This window comes from Lactuca serriola, chromosome 7 (assembly GCF_051521515.1).
Source record: "Lactuca serriola cultivar US96UC23 chromosome 7, Lser_US96UC23_V15, whole genome shotgun sequence".
NCBI lineage: Eukaryota > Viridiplantae > Streptophyta > Magnoliopsida > Asterales > Asteraceae > Lactuca > Lactuca serriola.
This window is the reverse complement of record NC_136414.1, coordinates 94,444,523-94,468,778: the sequence shown is the minus strand read 5'-3', so window position 1 is coordinate 94,468,778 and position 24,256 is coordinate 94,444,523. Positions and strand designations below refer to the sequence as shown.

General features: G+C 36.7%; 1 protein-coding gene across 1 annotated transcript; it reads left to right on the top strand.

The window, feature by feature from the left end:
• The first annotated feature begins 5,060 nt into the window (after positions 1-5,060).
• LOC145064226 (D-2-hydroxyglutarate dehydrogenase, mitochondrial-like) lies at positions 5,061-7,543 on the top strand. The gene is made up of 12 exons (XM_079011711.1): positions 5,061-5,064; positions 5,183-5,189; positions 5,244-5,274; positions 5,351-5,504; positions 5,592-5,807; positions 5,900-5,976; positions 6,050-6,189; positions 6,857-6,992; positions 7,124-7,132; positions 7,226-7,318; positions 7,383-7,421; positions 7,508-7,543. Exons 1-12 carry the CDS (start codon positions 5,061-5,063, stop codon positions 7,541-7,543), a joined length of 942 nt encoding a protein of 313 aa, XP_078867837.1.
• Positions 7,544-24,256: the final 16,713 nt, after the last annotated feature.

Below are 24,256 nucleotides of genomic sequence, written 5' to 3'. Positions count from 1 at the left end.
GGACAAAGTCTTTTCGGACGTTCCATGGGACTCGGAGGACTCGTTAATCTCAACAAAATTCCTAAACTTCACCAGGGGATGTAAACCTTGAAATACTACCTTGCCCTTTCTATTTTGCTTGATAAGACCAACTATGTGAGGGCCCACGGATTTTATATCCAACTTGTCACCATCCTTGATCATTTTTGGAAACTGGTCGTCAATGAATACTTGAATGAACGTTGGATAAAGCAAGAATATATCTCTGGTTCTCCGGGTCATGGCGTTGATGTTCACTAGGAACTCATCGATAATGAACTTTGAGAAGTTAAACATTATGCCAGCAGCCAAGGAGACAATTTCCCCTGTGTTCCTGAGAGAGATCTCATCGGCTCCTGATCTCTTGCCAGAAATGCAGCTGACGAACGCGTGTACCAAGAATCGCCAGTAAGGAGGCAGGAGCTTCTTCACTGTGGAAGGGTAGACACCCTCATATCCCATCCTCTGAAGAATCCGTTGTACATCATCAATTCCAATTTTAGTAGGGAAATTGGATTCATCGTTGACCAGCAAAGTATCTCTGATGTACTGCTCTGTAATCTTGATCTTGCAACCTTTGACTACAGCTTCAGTTGTAATTTCTCCATTGACATTGTCCATTTTAGCTGTCTGCCAAACCTCCCAGATGATATTCTGATAGATGATGGGATTTACTGTGATAGCACAGGATAAGCAGCACACTCTCAGCCTGTAGATCATTGACTTGAATTCTGCATGAGCTGCTAGAGGATCATCCAACACGATCGCCAAGTTGTGCATGTCCGCAAACTTAAGATTCACCATTTTTCTATACTAAACAAGCCAAGTAAGAAAACACAAAATTTTAACAATTTAAATCATTTAGTTTTCTTAATTAAACAATATAATTTTGGCCTTTAATAATTAATTTGACTACAAATGATTAGAGTTACAGTCAAAATAGTGAAACAATTGAGTTTACGGTTAAAAGCAGTCAAAATGGGTTTACGGTCAAAATTGGTCAACTGACCGTAAACTGGGTTTACGGTCGTAAGACCAAAACCAGAGTTTACGGTCGTAAGACCAAAACTGGGGTTTACGGTCTTAAGACCAAAACCGGGTTTACGGTCATAAGGCCAGATGGAGTTTACGGTTCTTGAATGATCTTAGACGGTAAACTCCTCATGAACAGTAAACGCTGACAATTCTTGGTCAGTTTTGTCATACATTCGAGATGTAGTAGGCCGATTTCGTAAAGATTCAAGGAAATTTTTTGATGAGAGAGAGTAGAGAGAGAAAGGCTGTTTGCGGCAACAAAGAGGAGAGGAGGAAGTTGAAAAGGGTTTACGGAAGTAAACTCTTCCTTTTATACTCCAGTCGAAATTACCAGTCTCCCACATAGTGTAAAACCCAGTCTTTTATCCCGATAAAATTTTTAAGAATAAAACTTTTTGAGGATTTTTAAAAAAAATTAAAACTAAAATTAAACTAAAAAATAAAAAAATAAAATAAACTAATTTCGAAAATTTAAGAATTAAAGGATTTAAAAGGAAATAAATTTTTTACAATTATAAAAATAAAATAAAATTAAAATAAAATAAAAATAAAAATAAAAATAAAGGAAAATTTAAATTTTGAATAGACAAAATTTATTTCAACACTACTGACAAAATCTTGTGACACTGGGATCAAATTTGTTAGACAGCCTTAATCCACTTATCAATACCTTTCATCTTCACATCTTTGTCTGGTCGATCGTCAGAATTGTGGTCCACTTAAACACGAAAAAATTGTGACAGATTTAGGACATACTAATTGTTACAAGACAAGGTGAACTTAAGTTCCTAGATACTATATCTTAAGGACCATTCAGCCGACGACCAGAGATATTGTTGTCCACTTAAATTGAGCAACGAGATCTATAGACAATCTTTGAGTGTTCAATTTTAATTGTACTGGAATATGTTTTCCGCTTCCTGATATGCCCCTGTAATCAAGAACTTCCAGAGTACTCGTTACATCGGGTGAGCAGACAATCATTGGGAGAGAAGATAGATTCAGATTATGTTGTGTACTAGGTCGGATTGTTAGTCACGCAAAGGAGACAGCATATGGCTAACAGATAAGAAGAATTTAATAGAATTAATATGCAGAGAAATAGATTTGCATATGTTGTAGTCCAGGTCGGATCTCTTCCAATCACGCAAAGGGTGCAACATATGACTGACAGATAGAAAGAAAGAAAATAATTTTCTACAGACCTAATTCATCACAATTTACTAGTCGCCCATCAATATCGGAATTAAGGACAGAATCCGCACATCGAGGAAAAGTTAATCCACGGTTCCAAGTACGGGTTCATTTAATGTGACGAGTGGATTCCCATATATATCTCCCTGTTCAACCTATCCGAGCATCGTATTGTCTGGTTGAACGGATCTAACTAGGTCAAGATTTGTCAAGACTAAGAATTTCTTAAGTTCAACTCTGCGTAGTCAAGTCCATTTAGAATCTTTCGTGCCTACCGACGACCAGAGCAAAGACCCTTCAAATTTGGGTACGTTACGCAGACTCAGCTTACCTGTTATCACATGATCATATCACTTCCCAATACAATAATCACAAGCAGAACTGTTAGCGACAATATTTTTGATTTTTCTAAATTTTTTATGTTTTTGGATTTTTGAATGTTTTTTTGAAAAAATAAAACAGAAACAAAATATTTTGGATTTTTTTTGTTATTTCTCCCCCTAAATTTGTGCATGGGAGAGAATGAAATGACTAAAATGCGCAAATTTAACCTAAGGCTAACCAAAAAGTTTAATCTTCAAAACGAATCATTTTTAAAAATTCCACAAGCACATCGAATCGAGCTTTGTGAAAAGGCTTTGTGAACAAGTCTGTCACTCATAAACAGTATACAGACTCCATCCAAAACAATACACACTGAAAGCCTAGACCAAACCATTAACTGGACCTTTCATTTTGGGATATTTTGACATTATACTATTTTGGAAACAAGTTTTGTAATAATCATTGGTTTGAAATGTTTCAAAAAGTTTAAATTTGGCATGATTTTTATTGATGTTACATGGACGCTCTTGCTTCCAAGTCCAATCTTGATTTTTCCAACGTATCCGTTTTACATCCAATCATCCTGGAATCTTCACCCATTCTTCCCAACACCTCCTAAAACGCCTTTCAACCTCCGGTTTACCTGAAAAGCCCATAAAAGCGTGCAGATAAGGTTGTTCTAGAGATTAACATGACTTTGATGAAATGCAAGAAAAATGAAAGACAATTATGCTAAATGGATGCACAAAAGGTGCAAAAATACACATAACAAATCTCCCCAAGCTTAGACATTTTTTGTCCTCAAGAAAGAATAAGAATCGTACAAAATAAGACGATTTCTAGATGGCCAAAGAAACATAGAACAAAAGGGGATAGAAAGATCCTAAAAGCTAAGAACGAATGCATGCAATGAAAACCATGAAAAAGAAATATACATATACAAAAGAGGCTTAAGAAAAAATGAATTGAAGAAAAATTCAAAAACACAAATAATTTATTTTTATTTTTATTTTTTTACAATCAGAGTTTACATCGATGGGGCTCCAATCACTAATACTATGGCGACCATCCTACTACCTCTCATGTATCACAGATTCTCAAAGTGAGGAAGACCACGAAATGGTGTAACCTAATAATCCAACCATAGTTTTATTTAAACTTTATACCTTAATTAGCTTTGTGATAAAAAATAGCACAGTCCAGGATCTCATGTCCATAAGACTAGATAGTCAAGAATCAGAATCGACGCATCCCTAAGAACCCGTCAAGGCAAATCAACTTTTGCTGAAGAAGTGAGCCCACCCAAAGGGTCTAGCTCTTATGCTTTCACTTTTTTGAGAGCCATAACTATCATATCACACAGTTCTTCATTCTCCAGATTTGATTTTGAGATGCTTCTGATTTGATTGACTTGGATTTGTATCTTCATTTTGAGCATGAATTCTTCAATCAACTTTTTGAATTTCTTAAAATTTCTTCAATTGTGTGCATGAAATTTTGATTTGGGGTATCGGATATGATAGTTGTACCCTTTCTCCCTTCTTGACTATGTGGATCTGATACATAAGCTATTTGTTACCGCGAAGGTATTACGTGACAACAAATAGGTCCGTGTTCTGTGGGTCTAGAGTTGTCGATAAATATTGTTTATAAACATTCAAAAACAAATCATCCCAAAGCTGTTATTACCACTCAAAAAAAATGTTTCAACATGCCATTTTTTATTATCTAAGGCGGGGGTCTCAAATTACGGTGTTTGCGTCCCCTAGTTACGACAACTGATTCTACACTTCCAATAACAATTTGGTAGCTTTATATACATATATATATATATATATATATATATAGGCAATGCAAAGATTGAGATGCAAAAATATTAAAATTAGGATAGAAAGAAAAACGTTTTTGGATTTTATAAATTTTAAAATGCAGAATGCAAGATCGAAAAAATAAACTAAAATAAGAAAGTTAATATTTTTATTTTATTTTATGAAATGCATTAAAATGAAAATGCATGGAGATGAACCTAATGTACAACTCTACCCCTCCCCAAGCTTGAATATAAGCATTGTCCCCAATGCTCGGAGAGGGCGGAACAACCTATTGAGGATGAGGAAGAGGATAGTAGCTGGCTTGGGAATGGATCTAAAATAATCGCAAATCCACACCAATTGGGTTTTTAAGAATTTTCTCTTTTTTCCCCAATCAAAATACAAACAATTTCTCTTTCTACTTTCACTCTTTAAGAATTTTCTCTCATTTTTTCCCTTTTTGTTGTAACTGGCACCACGACGATAGGGTTTCCGAAGGTTTTTTCAGCCGTTTTCTTCCTTATGAAATGGATATTATTTTGCACCTTCACTCTTTAAGAATTAACTTTCTTCCCCTTTCTCCTTGCAATTTGAAAATCAATTTAGCAAATGAAATGGATATTATTTTTCACCATATAACTGATCCTAATCAAAAATATGAATTCAATAAATTTTGGAATGGGTTAATGATGGTGCCAAGATAGAGTATGAATCGAAAATTAAAATAAAAATAGAAATAAAAGAGGAATCGGCGTCGAATCCTCTTATTCTCATAATTTTCCTGTGGGAATTGTATACAGGGTCAAGGTTAATCATGAAAAAAGGTTTGAAAGCCGGTGTTTTCTCCTAAATCTAAAGCAGGACATGTTGTCAAGACTATATCAGTTGTCAGGTGAAATATTGTTTTTCTTTTTGTTCACTTTGATTTTTGAAAAAAAATCTTATATCCTTTTTTTTGTTTGTATTAGAAACTTCTATTCCAAGCTAAAAGAAGACTGGGTGAAATATTATCTGCATTTGAGTTTGTTGATCATTTAGACAGTGTCAGAAATCAGTTAGCATCTTTAATTTACAACTTCTATGTTCTTATCGAGACAACTAGAAGCAATGAATCTAATGACAAGTAACTAAATTTTTTCTATTTTACTTTACCTATTTATATATTTATATATAATAATAGTTATATATAATATCTATCTGATTTTTGTGGGGAGAATGTTGAGTGTTTTCTAGAGGATGCAATGAAAAGTGGTTTAGTAAGTGATGGAGCCATATCACAGGATTTGAATCAAGCAGCATCATTTTGGCAAATTCGTGAGGGAATTCCAGAAGCATTGCAGAAAGCTAGAGTCGTATATAAATATGATCTGTCAATTCCAGTTAAGAAAATGTATGATCTTATTGAAGAAATGAGGATACTTTTTAGTTAAAAGTTAAACTTTTTTTTTGATGAAAAATATTTCAATTTGTTATGATTTGCTACTTTTGGTTTTAAAAAAGAAAAACACGTGGCAAAGGAAATGTAGTGGGATATGGTCACCTTGGAGATGGAAACCTTCATTTGAATGTGTCGGCTCCACAGTATGATGGTGTTGTAAGATTTTTTATTTTGTTTTTCAAAAATATAAAATCAATTTTTTTCTAATTGTTACAATAAAAAAATACAGATTTTGGCTGAAACTGAACCATTTGTGTATGAATGTACATCAAAGCAGCATGGGAGTTTTAGTGCTGAAAATGAGTCAGGTCTTATGAAAGCTAAAAAGATTTACTATAGCAAGTCAACTCCAGCTCTATGTCTACTTTTGTATTATTATTATTATTATTATTATTATTATTATTATTATTATTACCTTTTAGTAATTTCACTAAGGTGTCGTTTTGGTTTTACTTAATGAACTTAATAGTTCAAGGCCTAATAGATAAAGATTTATAGATTAGTTTTTTTTTTGTAAAGTGTATTCATAAATCATATCTTAGTGGGTTAAGACATCCACAATAGCATCAGCTATCCCAATCTAAATATGCAACAAAAATAATGTTATGATTATAAATTTATAACATAATACAATGTAGCGGGAAAAAAAATATTCTTTTAACTCTACTCTACACTGTTGAAGAATTAAAAAACTCTAAATAACCCATATAAGACTATAATAAGAACATATATTTTCTTGTTAGTTTTATGAATATTAGTTTAATCAAATTTGTGAAATTTTCGAAAATAATTGTGTCATCAATGTCTTACCACAGGAGCTGCTTCCAATGCCCTATCAGCAGTTGAAAAAACAACCATCCAGGTCTTTGACAGAGGAAGGCATTGCAAAACTTGGTCCTCATATGGCAATCATGGATGAAGTCGAACGCTTGGATGCTCATGAATGTGAAGTGCTCTTTTTAGATATTGGAGTGTTGGGTTAAAAATTACAGTGAATCCTCTATTTATTATCCATATTTTGGTTACTATCTAGCAGGCACAGACGTGAGGATGCTGGTGATGGGAAGGGTACAACCAAGGACTTGTTGGACAAAATAACATCACTAGAAAGTGAGGCAGAAAAGTCTTTTATGCACATGTTTTCACTTGAAATCTCTCATATTTACTTACATGTACATGAGAAAATTTAACTAACAATCATCATGTGTGACCCAGTTCCTTTTATCCTTGCTTTAGCTGTTAGAATAATGGGATTCATCCAAGTTGATAAGATTACAAATTATCTTTTCGATCCCATTCAAAGGTGTTTAAGGTAACATAACATATCTGTTTACTGTTGGAGCCTTTATATATTAAGAAGACAAACTAATATAAAATGATTTAGCTTTCTACTCCTTCTTATCAGGATTATGATCCTTATGTTAGAAAGATAGCAGCTATATGTATTGCTAAACTTTGTGACATTAATGACAAGTTAGTTGAAGACACGAGTTTTCTGGTAAGCAGACAAGTCAAGCTACTTTCATTCTTTCATTTCACTACTAATTATTGCCATATTGTAGTCTAACATGTTAGTTGAAGACAGGGTTTTCTGGTACCAGGTTAATTTTTTTTAATCTTCAATAATATTCATATCATATTACATTATATTACTAAATTATGATTATAATTATGGGTTTGGTTATAGATTTCCAAACCATTGCAATGTATTAAAGTTCTTTAAACTTATCTTTTTTTGCTCCGTTATCTTCGGCTTGCTTCTTAAAATTTAAAGATGTAATGTCATAACATGGATATTTCTGGTGTAAAGTAGTTGCATGTGTTCTTCCATAAACTTATAGTCACTCCATCGTTGCTTCCATACAAGTAAGCATTCTCTTCCCTCATCTTTTACATTGTGTTAGTTAAAGGTTAAAAGTTGGTTTTAGTTGCTCTTTACAAAATCCCAATAAATTTATTGGGATTCGTTCGTTTATGTGAATCTAATGGTTGCATTATTCAAATTTGTAGGTCTGGTTGATGTGTATAGTATCAAGTAAAGTAGCTCAGATGCTATGAAGGTCGGCAACAAGTTCTTATAGTTCGACTAGTATTTGTTGATGACTTTCATCTCTTTCACATTTGATGTATTACATTTGTCTATTATTGGAACGATTATTTGTATGAGGTTCAATTTTGTGCAATGGATTGTATTTTTTAAATATAGTGTTTTATTTTCTATTATAAGACATTAAATGCAAATTTAATTTTAAAATTAGTAAATATATGAATACATTTTTTTAAACATTTAAATTTACGATACGCAAAAATGTGTGTCATCTTCATTTATTACATGGCCTTTCTTGATAGGGGTTTTAATGATAAGCATTGTGTGTCATAAATGCACGTCGTAAAAGCGTGTCGTCTCTCGTTATGACAGGGCCTTCATTGACAAGCATTTGTGCGTCGTCTGAGCATTTTACGACACGCATTGTGCGTCGTAAAAGGCTGCTTTTCTAGTAGTGTTCACTTTCTTTTTGTATCGGAACCTTGTTGGACATAGACCCTTAATGACAAAAATCGTCCAACCGACCCCTTTCTTGTACTTGTCAAATAATATGGTCAAATATTCCTTCTTTAACAAGGTGTTCAAATTGATGACCGGTTGGGTGTCTTCCTTGTTGGGGTACATAACCTTTGAAGGGTCCAACAAATTTAACATTTTTGGCTCTTGTGGTTGGTCTACCTGTGAAAGGAGTTTCTCATTGGTAGTGGGTGGCTCAGCCTCTTTTTTGTCAACCTCCAACGCCTCCTATACAACTTCCATGTCAGCATTCTTAATTTCTACTTCTTCCTCGACAACCTTCTCCACTTCTACTTCTTCCTCCTCTTCCCCGTCTTCTAATAGTAGTATTGGGCAATCAAAATGTTCCACATTGTTTAAGGTGATGGCAGAAACGCTATGCCTTGGGTCCACTTTAGTCTGCAGTGGTACTTTTCCTCGAATTTCCAATATACTCACAGATTGAGTAAGTTGTGCCATTTGTTGCTCTAAGCTTTTGAGGCTAGCTTTGGTTGTTTCCTGAAAGATTTGGGTAGTAGTGTCAATGCTTTTCACAATGTCTTCCAAGGACATGCTAAACATTTCAGTTTGTTGAGGAGGTAGAGGATATGGTTGTTGGAACTATGCAGTTGGTTGGTATTGGTCGTATCCCCATGTTTGGTATTAGTTGTTTCCCCAAACTTGGTTGTTGTCCCACTATTGACCATGTTGACGTTGATCATAACCCCATTGGTTTGGCCAGTAGTAGCTTCCCGTTTCTTGCACTTCTTTCTATTCTCTTAGTAAATATGGACACATATATCAGTATGATGTCCATTTTGAGTGAAAAAATTTCAAGGAATAGTTGTGGGTTGCGCACTTTGGCCATTTCCAATTATCATAACTAACTGATCTAGCATAGAAAGTTCGTCTTCAATGTAAGGAGTATTCATTTCTAAGCGACACTTTTTGTTTTGTTTTTTTATATAGATGTACCTGCTCAGAAAAATCTTGGCATAAACAATTAATAAAACCATGTCCTTGGCAACGATGCAAATTTGTTAGGCGTGTGAAACCCAACAAATAATAAGGGTACGATATACTCCTAAATAACACTACTATATTGCAAAAAAGGTAGTACAAGGCAAGTAGGGTCAATCAACAGAGATGCAGGACAATCACTCTATACCTCTTTGCGCAAGGTACTTTGATCACCAAAAGTAAGGGAAGGGTGTATGTAACAACTGGAACAAATAATTAAAGACACAAGTAATCAACTAAATAAGTGAACTAAATTCATAAATTGTAAGGACTCCAACACTATATATCAAAACTTAGGAATGCAATTCAAAGATGACTACATAATTCCTCAATTCTATCTAAGTTGGCACTTGAAAGTGTTAACAAGCCCTAACACTTCCCATTCACTACATTAATTAACCAAAACAAGCTCTTTGATTAACCCTAACCTCACTAACCTAATCTACACAAGCTCTTAGAATTAGATTAAAAGATTGCTTTAAACTTTATGTGAATGTTCCCAACAACACCCAATACTCCTCACAAGCTCAGGAGCGTAAGAGTGTGTGAATAAGATTTACACAAAAATGATTAAGTGGAAATCAGTTTAGTGCTTGTTACTCGGTCCAATTCACAAAAAAAAAAATTACAAATTTTGCAATTAGATAACTTGAATGACCTAACACTAATTCAAATGGCCAATAAGAATCACAATTAATTAGAATCAAACATTCAATTAAAGCAAAATCAAATTAACTAGATAGAAACTAAAAGAAAACATCAAGTCATATGATTGAAATCACAACTAAGAAGTCAAAACATAAGGTTGGAGAAACTAGGGTTGTAGCCACACGTGGCTAGAATAGGATCATAAGTCAATAAATGGAAATAGTATGCAATTACAACTTACAAATAACATAAATAATGTTTCCAAATGAAAAATGATCAAACCCTTGCAAAAACTTTTGAAATCCTCTCACCAATAGTGCTCTGATATGATGTGTGTGTCTAAAAATGACCCAATTCCCGAATTATGAGAGATATGAAAAACTGTCAACAGGCAATTTATTGGTCGAACACGGCCCATGTCAAAATAGGCTAAACTGACACGGGTCGTGTTCAGCATGGTCAACATAGCCTGTGTTAAAACAGGCTAAACTGACACGGGTCGTGTTCGACATGGTCAATAGCTTCTTGTTGGTCAAACACGACCTGTGTTCGTTTTTCGGTGTAAATTGAACATGTCTCGTGTACGCTCCTGCTTCCAAGTCCAATCTTGATTTTTCCAACTTTTCAATTTTGCATGCAATCATCCCAGAATCTTCACTCGTGCTTTCCGGCACCTCCCAAAATGCGTTTCAACCTCCAGTTTACCTGAAAAGACCATTAAAGCGTGCAAATAAGGTTGTTCTAGAAATTAACATGATTTGGATGAAATGCAAGAAAAATGAAAAACAATTAATGTAAATGGATGCACAAAAGGGACTAAAAGGTGTGCAAACAGGTGCACAAAAGGTACCTAACAGCCAACGTCAACATTGTATCAACGACGATGTGAACTTTTGTATAATAGTACAATACTTTTTTAATTTAGTCGATTACACACCTTGTAATTATAGATATCTTTGTATTTATAGAACATATATCTTAAATGTTATCTTAGTTATTAGGATCAGACTATGTAATGCCCGCAGATTCGGGCTAGTCAATTTATAGATAATAAGCATTAAAAATGACTTTTTGGTAGGCGATTATTTAGGACAAATCATCTTACCAAAATTTATAGTATATGTGACAATGATTCTATACATATAAAAATGTTGAAATCTAACTTTGTATAAAGAAGTTATGCTTCTTCGAAGGTTCACAAGTATACCAGCACGACTCTGCGAATTGTAAAAAGTGAGATTTTGATAAATAACTTTTTAGGTTAAGTAGTCTAAATGAAAGTCGTAGTGTAATGCCTAGTTCCTGGTATGTATTTAATTTATTAAATGATTCAATTTATAAGTGAAACTCAATGAGTTGGAAGCCCAAACTCGTCGAGTAGAGATTAAGGGCTGCGTAATTTAAGAAACCTACTCGACGAGTTGGGAGACCTCAACTCAATGAGTAGGCTAGCAGGGATTTTCGGGGTTTGCACCCTATTTATGCACCTTATATCTTTCCTGTTGACCTCATTTCTAGCCTCTAAGTCCCAAACCCTAAATCTCGAAACTCTAATGCTATTGTGAGTGTTTGTGAGTTATCGTAAGTGTTTTAGTGTGTGCATTGAAGCCATTAGAAGAAGGAAAACCTTGAGGACACATGAAGGAGTTGTAGATCCAGAAGTTAGGCTTCATTTTTTATTCATTTGTGGTATAAAGCTTTAACCTTTTCCATGATATGCTTAGATCTAATATTAGGATGTTTTGATTCATGTTTTGGTCCAAGTAATTTGACGGTTGGGACTTGGACGTCCCATCTTGGCAAACCCTTTAGATCTAGGGTCTTGAGGGGACTTCATGGCATAAAGGTTCCAACTTTATAGCCATTGAAGTGCCATGCAACCTTTAGACCATCATTTTGGTCTTTTGAAGCTTTTATAGCCATGTAAGTGGATAAAGGTTAAGGCTTTATGTGATCCTTTAGTTCCTAGAGTCCAAATCTATGACATCATAGGCTATATTGAAGTTTTAAAGGCTTTTGAATTAGGATCTAAACCATTTAAGGTTAGGGTTTCAGTTTTGCCTTGTGGAGAGGTTCTTAATGGGTAAAGTTGTGTATTTCTAGCTTAGATCCAGAAGATAGGGCCCTGGAGTGAAGAATGGTGATTTACGCATTAAGGAAGGCTGAATGACTGAAGAACTCGATGAGTTCTTAGAGGAAATCAATGAGTTAGATCGTGATTTCATGATTTTATGATTTATGGGAGCTCGATGAGTTGAGTCAACTCGGAGCGTTGACTTTGACTTTGACTTGACCTTGACTTTGACCATGGTTAACCCTAAAGTGGTTGTTAGTATAAATGGCGAACGTGGAGATGAAAAAGGCCCGATACCATGAGATGCTGCAGAGTGATACCTGGCAGCTTGTTAGTCACTCCAACTGCAAGACGCTGGAGGATATGATAGTGAGAGCTCGGGAGAGGGAGCTGGATTTTGGTGATGGAGAGGAAGAGAAAACTAGAGGGGGTTTAGACAGGGAGTTCGGGCAAAAAGCTCAAGGTATCAGATCACAGATCGAAGTGCCAACAAGGTTGTAGCCGCTGTGTCAAGTGCGGCAAGATGCACAAAGGGGGCGTGCAAGGCGGGTAGTTTGGGCTGCTTTAAGTGCGGCCGAACTGGTCATGTCAGCAGGGACTGTACTGCTACCACCACCACCACAGTACCAGATCTGATTTGCTTCCAGTGCAATTAGAGGGGCCACAAAAGGTCCTAGTGCCCGAGTTTAGCAGTAGCAAAACAAGTGGCGGCACCCACTCCTGCTACATTGAGGATTATCGACGGCCGTCAGGGCCAGATAGGGGCGCCTGTGGCAAAGAGGAAAGCCTTCTAGCTGAGAGTAGAGGAGGCATGTGCAGCTCCTGATGTGGTGACGAGTATATATATGTTCTCCTTATTTCTTTATTTATATTGATTTATCGCTTATGTTTATGTGTTTCATTATATGATCCTTCTTAGTGAACGGCGTATCTGCTCTGGTATTATTTGATTCTGGGCTACTTGATCTTTGTGTTGCTCGCACTTTGCAAGCGATTTGTTGGAGCTCCAGGGGAGCTAGACTGTCCTCTTGATGTAGAGATCGTGGATGATAGGATAGTAAGGGTTGTGAGGGTTCATCGGGGATGTACACTGCAGTTGTTCGATGAGAAGTTTTCCATGGATTTAGTCCCTATTCCCCTGTGAGAGAGTAAGGTTATCGTGGGTATGGACTAGTTGACCCCCAATGAGGTAGTGATCGACTGTGAGCAACAGCTGGTACGAGTTCGGATACCATTAACCTAGATCTTATTCATAAAACCTTGATCTTTTACTTATAAATTATGGGTAAATGTTAATGGCTTAACTTTTTTCTTGACTATACTTTCCGGAATTTAATCATTTTAAATTGATATTATAAGGTTCATAACTCTTATTTTTGGGTTTCCTAACTCTTATTCAAATTAGAAATAATGATTGAAATTTGTTTTTGTTGGTTTATTGGCATTCTGATGCAGTGATTCAGAGATTCAAGTGAAATAGAAGAACCAAGTATATTAGTCATAGTTTCAACTTTGACTCAAGTTTATGATGTGTCTACATTATTCATGTAAATATGTTCAAGTCAAGGAATGAACTGAATTTTGATAGTCATTACAGTTAAAGTATTTGCATAATTCACATATCAACGTGAAATATATGTACAGTATCCTTCGATTCTACTTGTTTCCAAGTTTCAAGTAGGTTATGACTTAGTCTCTAGCTAATAAATCTAGCATGGGTACTGCCTACATGTGCAACTAAGTTTAGTCAGGTGTAGAACTGACTTGAATTTTGATGGTTATCATAATCCCCCCCCCCCCGGGTCAACGTTAGAATAAGTGACTAAGGATGTAGTGGGGGAGTAATAGATTTGCAGACCGTGGTCAACTGTACCAAGTAGTATCGAAGTATCCATTTAAGAGCATGAAGATGAGGCTCTCTGGGGTCATGCATGTAGAGACATATCTCCTGAAAAACGAATGCTTTATTCTGTCTCGTGAAGGTGAGATACTGGAGGGCACCAACATGGCTACAAAAAGATGTAGGATCAGCAACGTATTTCCCCTTGGAGTTCAGCTTATGAACTAGTTTTGTAGGTGTTCGACATGCGTTGCATGTTCCCATATCAACACGTACAAGTATTATTGAAGCATACTTTTGTTGAGAGAGAAATAAACTTGCAGAGATCAAACAATAGAAATACCCAAAAAATAGTTAAATGGCCCAAGGTCAGTCATGACAAACACATGACCGAGTTTGGTAGTAATATACTAAACAACGTTTATAGATGAGGATGTGAGAATGATGTTATCAACTTATAGTAGTAAGTAAGTTTTGGTGTCTGGGGTGTGGAAAGTAAATAGAGAGGAGTTTGAGTGGCTCTGCTGAAATCTGATGTTAGTGGCATGTTGAGCAAAGCGGTGATACCAGGCTCTTGGGGCCTGATTAAGGCCATATAAAGAGCGTTGAAGATGTCATACATAATCAAGAAAATGACCATCTCAAAATCTATGAGGCCGATACATTTATATGGTCTCCGGAAGGCGGCCATGAAGAAAAGCATTCTTCACATCAACTTGGTGAATGGGCCAATGTTTGGATACTATAATGTTGAGAGTTGTACGCATAATGGCTGGTTTGAAAATCAGACTAAAAGTCTCATCGTAGTGAATCCACTACTGCTGACTGTGATCATAAGCTACAAGTCTTGCCTTGTAGCGAGCGAGAGTGCCATTTTCATTAAATCAATGACGAAACTGTTGGATAAGGTGTCTAAGTCCATAACTTATTTGGTATATACTTGACCCCACCCGGCATGGTCCATTTGGGTTGCACTTCACCCAAACTATTTATGGATAATTTTATGAGAATTGTATACTTATGATTTATTAATATATTATAAGATATAATACATTAATATAAAGTCATGTTATTTAATTAGTTTTAATCTTGAATTAATTATGAATTAATTTAGTGATTAAAAGGAAGACTAATTAAATCATGGGCAATTATATTTATATGGTGTGGGCTAATACTCATTTGTTAGTGGGCTAAGCTTATATGGAAGTCCATGGATGATCCATGGAGCTTTTAACCCATGGATCCTTGGAAAGGAAAAGACATGGGTTATTAGGGTTTCTCCCTAACCATGCACACTATATAAATAAGCTTATGTTGCATGAAAAACACCCTAAAGTGTGTGTGTAAGGTGTGGTCGATTTCTAAGAGTGTGTATACTCTCTGATAAAGTTTTCCAAGTTTGTGGTGATTTGTGATTTCCATTTAATGCATTCATATTATTGGTGCTTGGCTCTCAAACTCCAAGGAATCAACAATAAACAAAAGGTATGTAACTAATCTAGTTCTTTTATGTTTAAAAGTACCCCATGCCATGCTAGATAGGTTATAAACCTTGGAAAAATAATTTTTTGCATGTACCTTAGACAAACATAGATCCAAGGTTTATTATGGTTGCATGTACACTTAGGAAGTGTTAGAATGCTCAAAACCCAACAATGGTATTAGAGCCTAGGCTTGTTTGTTTAATACTTGATGCAAAATAGTGAAAAAAAATCGAATTCTTGCTGTCTGCCTGATGAACTCGCCGAGTCCATGGGGGGACTCGCCTAGTTCATGTGTAAACTCATCTTACTTGCCGAGTAGGTTCGTGCACTCGACGAGTAGGAGCCTCAGAATCCAGATTTTCGACTTTTGCTGCTGGAAATGGACTAGAAACATTACCCTAAACTGTTTTGGTGTTTTAAAACTTGTTTTAGTTGATGTAATGGTTGTTTTAATCCATTTACAATAGCTTATATAAAAATTTCATTTTTTGTATGTGTTCATATAATTCTTGAAACTTTGATGATCATGTTCACGGTCTTATGAATTGAAAAGATGATAGGAATTATTTGCTGAATTGTTTAGGATTAATTCTTGATCATTAAAGTGTTTTAATGGAGTTCATAATTTGTCGTCAAGTTATGGATATCCAAAGATCACTTCTTTTAAACACACATTTAAGCACATAAGTTACATAAAAATGAAGAGTCTTCATTTTTATGAACCTTTAATTCATAAGTTATGAAATGAAAAGTTTTGGATAGTTACAAAACTTGACCTCAAGTTTAGGAATTTGAAAAGTTTCACACACTTTAATAAACATTAATTCCAACCCTTAGAGTTTTAATAGTTAAAATTAAACACTTATACTGTTTATAACATTAATGGTTAATTATTATATATATGTATAAAAATAGGTCGTTCTACCGTTAGTAGGCCTCATTCATGAAGTTGGTCTATAAGGGGGGTATAAGGTTGTTGCCTATAAAATGGCAGCTTAATGGGTGTCCACTCTCACCCACCACTTCCTTGATCGGTGGAGGGTCGTTAGCCGAATGGGTAGGAGAATGACTTTAAATCCTCATTAAAAGTATAATGATTATTATAAAGTAACTAAATATTTTAATTCCCAATCTTAGTTACTTTAGGAAAAATGTGAACATGGTGCTAGTCCATGGAATTTACACTTTGTACCTTACCAAGTCGTTGGTGGAGCGGGTGTGGTTAACCGGCACACTAACTTGGACTAGTAAGGATCACGAAGGGTGACTTAATGTTTGTCATAGATCAATGGAGCGTGTGTGGTTAACCGGCACATTGATTAGGTGATAATATTAAGGGTACCAAGTGAATTAGTATGGTTATTCACACCTTGTTTTCTGATCCTCGGCATCCCAGTCACAAAACTTGAAGGGCACAATCGAGATTGAAACATGCCATTGAAGAGTTCAATGAATCTCAAAAGAATCTAGGAATTTCAAATCCAATTAAAACCTAATAACACATTTCTTTTTTCATGGTGGAAATTGGTGAATCGTCATTCACCTACCTTTAAAATATGTTATTACTTAGATTACGACATCCCTCTTCTAAGTATAATATATTGTGATTGGATCCTAGCCTTAATATTAGAGTTGGGTGTCTTATTAAGGACTCTATATATCTAATCTAAACTTGCTTTCTTCTATCAGATGTCTTCCAACACTAATGCTTCGGGCTCTAACCCAACTAGCTCTTTCTCTCTCATGAATCTTTGTGGGAGAGTCATCTTTGATGGTTCCAACTTGATGGACTGGATCAGGAACATCAGGATGGTTACTCATTATGAGGACAAGGAATATGTCCTTGATAAGGAGTTAAAGGAGCTTGATGAGTCCACTGCTACTCATGAGGAGATCGCTGAATTCAGGACACATGAGAGAGATGCTACTAAGGTGGCATGCGTCATGATGGCCACAATGACAGCCGAGCTCCAAAAGTCCTATGAGGACTTCTACCCTTTTGAGATGCACCAAGATCTGATGGAAAGGTACCATCAGAGTGCTCGTCAGGAGCGGTATGAAATAATCTCCTCCATGATAACAAACCGCAAGAAGGATGGTGAATCCATCATAGGCCACATGCAAAAGATGCAAAGGTATGTGGACCGTTTGCTCAAGCTGAATGTGAACTTCCCTAAGGAGTTGGCAATTGACATCATTTTGCACTCCTTACCTTCTTGTTATGACCAATTTCGTATGACATATCATATGAACAAGGAGGAAGTTACACTTAGCAAACTTCAAGGACTCTTGAAGACGGCTGAAACCGGTCTTAAGGGCAAGGTGGTTGTTACCTCTACTACTCCTACTCCAACATCTACCCCTATTTTGGCTATCGGGCAAGGCAAAGGGAAAAAGAGGAAGTCACCTTCGAAGGATACCAAGGGAAAGTCTCTTGAAGGCTCCTCATCAAGGACCAAGAGCGGTTCTATCACTCCTTCTGCCATTTCCAGGGATGTTGATTGCTACTATTGCCAGGACAAGGGGCACTGGAAGCGAAACTGCCCTAAGTACTTGCAGGATCTGAAGGATGGGAAAGTGAAACCCACCCATGCAGGTATTTACACAATATTGTCTAATTACTCACCATATTCTAACTCTTGGGGTGCTTGATACAGGATGTGGTATTCACATATGTTCAAATTTGTAGGGCCTAAGAAGAAGTGAGGATGTGGAGCACGGAAAGATAAACTTGATCATGGGGAATAGGAAGGCTTCATCTGTTTCCAAGATTGGAGTTTATACTTTGTTGCTGAATAATGGGTTAAAATTAGATTTGAATAAATGTGTGTACTCGTCTGAATTGGCGAGAAATATTATTTCCTTTCATGCTTTGTACAAATAAGGTTTTACCTTTTCGTTTGATAATGAATGTGTTGGTATTAATGCTTTCTTTAATAAAATTGTGTCGATTGTAAGCATTACCTTGTGATCGTGTGTATGAAACTGTGTCGATTGTAGACAACTTTGGAAATAATGTATTGTATATTGATTCTTCTGCTAGCCTAGATAAAACATTATTGTGGCACTGTCGTCTTAGACATGTAAATAAGAAATGCATATGCCAACTCCAAAAGAATGGAGTCTTGGAGTCATTCGACCTTAAATCGGATGATAGTTGTAAATCTTGTCTACTTGGAAAGATGAAAAAATCACCCTTCACTGCTACTTGTGAAAGGGGTGAGGGTTTGTTGGACCTACTACATACTGATGTATGTGGGCCATTCAAAACTGCTACAAGGGATGCTAATCGATGTTATGTGACTTTTATTGATGATTTTAGTAGATAAGGTTATGTCTACTTGATCAAACATAAGTCAGAAACCTTTGAAAGGTTTAAGGATTTCAAACAGGAAGTAGAAAAACAATTGGGCAGGAACATTAAGATGCTTCTATCCGATTGAGGTGGTGAGTATCTTAGTACCGAGTTCCTTGACTATCTTAAGGAGTGTGGGATTGTCTCACAATTGATTCCTCCCAGGACATAACAGCTAAATGGTGTAGTTGAGAGGCATAATCGAACTTTGTTAGACATGGTTCGGTCTATGATGAGTCGAGCTTCGCTACCAATCTCTTTTTGGGGGTATGTCTTAGAGACTGCCGCCCATATCACTAATCTAGTCCCTACAAAGAAGGTTACCAAAACATCTCATGAGATGTGGACTGGGAAGGTTCCCAATTTAGACCACATCAATATTTGGGGTTGTGAGGCTTTCGAGAGGTGTGAGACTCACGATAAGCTCGAACCCCGAAGTGAAAGGTGTATTTTCATCGGCTACCCAGAGAAATCCTTCGGTTATCTCTTCTACAGACCCAATGAGAATGTGGTCTTTGTAGCAAGAAGAGGGGTCTTTTGTGAGAGAGAGTTTATGAGCCAAGGAGACAGTGGGAGCAAATTGATCTTGAAGAAGTTCAAGAATCAATTAGTGAAGGAACCTCAGACACTAGCAATCAACCTGAGGAGGAAACTCCTATTGAGCCAGCTAACGAGTCTGTACCTCCGAGGCATTCCACACAGGTTACGAACACACCTGAGTTTTATTATGGTTTTCATATTACTACGGAAGGTGATACATTTATCAGCGATAGTACACTAGTAAATTTGGATGAACCTAGCAGTGTTAAGGAAGCCATGGCAGGCCCGGAGTCTGCTAAATGGAAGGAGGCTATGGATAGCGAGATTCAGTCCATGTATGACAATCAAGTTTGGAACTTGGTTGACAATGTACCAGGCCGTAAAATAGTCGGGTGCAAGTGAATCTTCAAGAAGAAGACCGACATGGAAGGAAAAGTGCACACTTATAAGGCTCGACTGGTTGCGAAGGGTTTTACTCAGACTCAGGGTATTGATTACGATGAAACCTTGTCACCGGTAACAAAGATTAAATCTATTAGGGTCATGCTAGCCATTGTTGCATTTAATGATTATGAAATATGGCAAATGGATGTCAAAATCGCTTTTCTTAATGGAAAGTTGGTTGAGGATGTGTACATGAATCAACCAAAGGGTTTTTTCAGTGCAGAATACCCTAATAGAGTGTGCAAGCTTGAGAAATCCATTTATGGATTAAAACAAACATCTCGTAGCTGGAATCTTTGTTTCGATGAGAAGGTCAAAGAGTTTGGTTTCTCGAGAAGTGAAGACGAGTCTTACATGTATGTAAGAGCTAGTGGGAGTATACTTAGCTTCTTGGTACTATATGTGGATAATATACTACTTATAGGAAATGACATCCCAACCTTGCAGGAGGTTTAGTCCTGGCTTGGGAAGTGCTTTGCTATGAAGGACCTATGGGAAGCTACCTATATTCTAGGGATAAGGATATTAAGAGAAAGGAGTAAAAGACTAATTGGGGTTAGTCAGAATACCTACTTGGATAAGGTGTTGAAAAGGTTCAACATGCAGAATTCCAAGAAAGGAGATTTACCGATCCAAAGCCATGCCAAACTGAGTAAGACTCAGAGTCCGAGTACAGTGGCCGAGATAGCAGAGATGAGTCGATTACTGCATGCTTCCGTTGTAGGCTCAATCATGTATGCTATTACTTGTACCCTCCCTGATGTAGCCTTTGCTTTGAGCATGCTCAGCAGATATCAAGGGAGCCCTGGCAAGGCTCATTGGACCGCATTAAAGAACATTCTCAAGTACCTGCGGAGGACTAAGGATTAGATCCTTACCCTTGGTGGGAGTGATGACTTGAGAGTATTAGGGTATAGTGATGCTAGCTTTCAGACTGATAGGGCTTCCGCTCTCAGTCGGGCTGGGTCTTTCCTCTAAATGGAGGGGCAATCTATTGGAAGAGTTCCAAGCAGGAGACAGTGGTTGATTCGACTTGTGAATCAGAGTATATAGCAGTGAGTGAAGCAGCGAAGGAGGCGATATGGCTGAAGAACTTCATCGGAGACCATGGAGTTGTACCATCTATTAAGGAGCCTATGGAGATTTTCTGTGACAGCAATAGTGCGGTTGCCTTAGGCAAGGAACCGAGAGATCATGGCAGATCCCGACACATTGACAGAAAATATCACTTCATAAGACACAAGATAAAAGGACTCCTCGTGGCAAAGAGGGTTTCGTCAGATGAGAACCCTACAGATCCCCTCACGAAGGGACTGGCGAGGGTTAAGCATTTGCAGCATGCGAGGCGCATCGGGCTGAGGGACAATATTAGTTTTACAGATTAGATAGCCTTTTATGAAACTTGTAAAATGTAATTGACGTTTGATGATGAATAAAATTTGTGATATATTTATGAGTAAAGTGTTGCTATAATTGTCAATTATTTACTATTGTTTCAGTTTTGCATGTTTTGACTTCCAGAATAATTAATTTATTCAAACCTCCACAATCGGTCATACATCAGAAGTAGGTATGAATCAAGATTGTCATGAATTAGGTTTGTAGATGGTTAATGGTGTTTAGAAGAGATAGGATTACATACAATTACAAAAGCATACAATTTCAAGACATACCATTTCAAGGGATACAATTACATGAGATATTTATATACTACAAGTACCATATCAATGGGTATTTTCATATAAAAGAACAAATGGACATTTTCATACGTAAATCTATTTTATACTAGGTTGTGAGACGTTTCACGTACTTTCGAGTATGCATTTTTAAGTCCTGTATTATATACCATAATCCCTTGTAGGGGAGCGTGATACTTGTGTACAGATCTATACGGGATTGACAATCCCACACCTAAGCTGTTAGCTACAGCTAGGCCGGCAGGCCTGGGGTGACAAACATCATAACAATTCCAACGCGTGAAGAACGTTGTTACAGGCAGGCTGGATCATTAGCATGGTTATAAAACTCACATGGAGTATTAAAAACACATTGATTTACGGGGTTATCAAATACTTTAGCAGTTATATACGTACACAAATCTACTATTTTAAGCATGGAAAAATACCATGATAGTTCATTTTTAGGGACTTTTTAACTACCACCCACTTCTGGGCAAATATTGGATATCTAAAAGAAAAAATTCAAAACAGTCGGGTCTTGGTAGAAGACTACATTTTATACTAGCAGAAAATATGGGATTTTCTAGAGTTTTCAAACGTTTACATATACTTACAAACATGTTCATTGGTACAAACTTTCCTACAATCATTGCAGGTCTTTCTTTACAGTTTTACAAATCAAAGTCACATAAATACTTATGAATTCACCAGCATTATTGCTGATACTCGCTTTCAAAATAACTTCTCTTCCCAGGTCACAAATAGACAGGTATGACTACCAGGATTTGTGAAGACAGAGTGGTCAAGACTCGTCTTTTATTTTGTAATATTCATTTTGTAGAATTATACTATTAATGCAATGGATGATGTTGTTGCTTGTTTACTACTTTGCATTGTTGTGATACATTACATGACGTCCTCCGCCCCAGAACGTTTCTGCTGTTCTCGGTTTTGGGGTGTGACAGTTTGGTATCAGAGCATTGTTTATAGTGAATTGAGTATATTAACCCATAAAAGATATACGAACTATAAATTAAAATTGGGATTAAAGTACTATGATAAAGAGTCTATACTTTTAAATAATAAAATGTTTAAGTAAGTATACATGCCTGCATTCATACTAAAATCAGTGTCACTAAGACAGAACAAAAGTATTATGATTGTTGGACAGCACAAGTAGACTTAGAGACATATAGTCAAAACTAGGATGATATAGCCTGATGAACTATATTAACCAAGGGTTGACTAGCATGTGCCTAAGTGTGGTTGTGAGTTGCAACAAGTCTAAAAACTTACCCACAATACCACAATGAGGACAATAAAACATAAACCTAAAATACTATAGGAGTATTTTGTGTATTCTATAAACTACTTATGTGTTAGATTCTTATACCCCAATTATCGCTTAGATAACATAGCTAGACCCCATCCCCATGACGACCCGTACTTCCCGAACAAAGGCAATGTTGGATGCTTCAGAAAGGAACCAAAGAATGATCCTCCAATCCCTTATGAATGATCACCATAATGAAGACCTTTTGGATGATGATAAATCCGAACTCGAAAATGAGAACCTACCCCCGGTGGCTCCCAATTCAAACCCTAACCCTCGTCCAGCTCTTCATGGCCCGACGCCTCCTTAGGTAGAATACTTGGAAACATGGAGCAAAGAGCAAGATCGACCTATGTTGTTTAAAGGAGACCGAAGCTGCTACAACTTAAGCGAAGGGAGCTTAGCAGACAGAATTCAACCAATCCTGATCCGTAGAGTTGCCCGAAATGAAAATTCAGGACAGTTCGGCTATCCATTGTATCGAATAGGTTAAATGCTAATGCAAGAATACATACCATCCGCACCAATCATCTTGAAAACACTCGGGAGCGATCTGAGAGAGGCCATGAGGCCTTGCTACAAGCATTAGCTGAAACACGAGCCGAAGTCATAGAACTCCGAAGGGTATACGAAGGGCACCTACTTGATATGGTACATCAACTGACTGAGCTGAGAGTCCACCAGAGGGATGACCGTCGCCAATAGTAGACGCCTTACTCTAATTTCCCTTGTTAAAGAAATTATTTTTATGTCTATGCTCAACGCGGAATTCTCTATGAACTATCTTGTACTGTAAGAACTTGTAGTTAGGTCTTTATGCTATCAAGAACCTTCTACTCTGGATATGAGGTAAGACCTTCTTCAAAGTCAAAGTTTTCTAAACTTATTACATCTCAAAACATCGATGATATTGACAGTCGGCTAATTTTCATGTCACTCTTTGTTCAAAAACCCTCATCATACCTTCGTTGGAGTCTATCTGAAACATGCTTTAGTCAAGTCATTGGACTATAGTAATTTAACTCCGGAGACATTTCCAAGTCCCTTTTAGTGGTTGGATCATGTTATTCAACAACCAACGATACCTCGGCTTGAACAACAAAACCATTCTACAAACACACTTCTACTCTGTACTAGGACTGCATCATAGGGATGTAGGTCAAACCATAATGAACATACTTCCAATCCGTACTAGGAGTGCATCATAAGGATGTAGTTCAAACTTTCGAGAACATACTCTTACTCTTTAATTAAGCGATCGAAGTACATTTAGGGTCAACCAAAATCGCTCACAAAATCCTTCTTTTTCATGTTACAGAATCATGTCGCCGAAGAAAAGTAATCAACCCATCAGCCAAACACCAACTCTTCAGATTGATGCAGCTACCTTTCAAGCTGCAGTCTCAGCTGCCGTGACAGTTGTTCTGACTCACCTTAATGCTAACAATGCAAATGTTAACGGGATGGTTTTCAATAA

Excerpts from the sequence above, each read along its gene's own strand:
- LOC145064226 (XM_079011711.1), top strand. Across the intron at positions 5,505-5,591 it reads AAGCAATGAATCTAATGACA|GGGAGAATGTTGAGTGTTTT; the intron begins AGTAACTAAATT and ends CTGATTTTTGTG. Across the intron at positions 5,808-5,899 it reads AGAAATGAGGATACTTTTTA|GAAATGTAGTGGGATATGGT; the intron begins GTTAAAAGTTAA and ends CACGTGGCAAAG.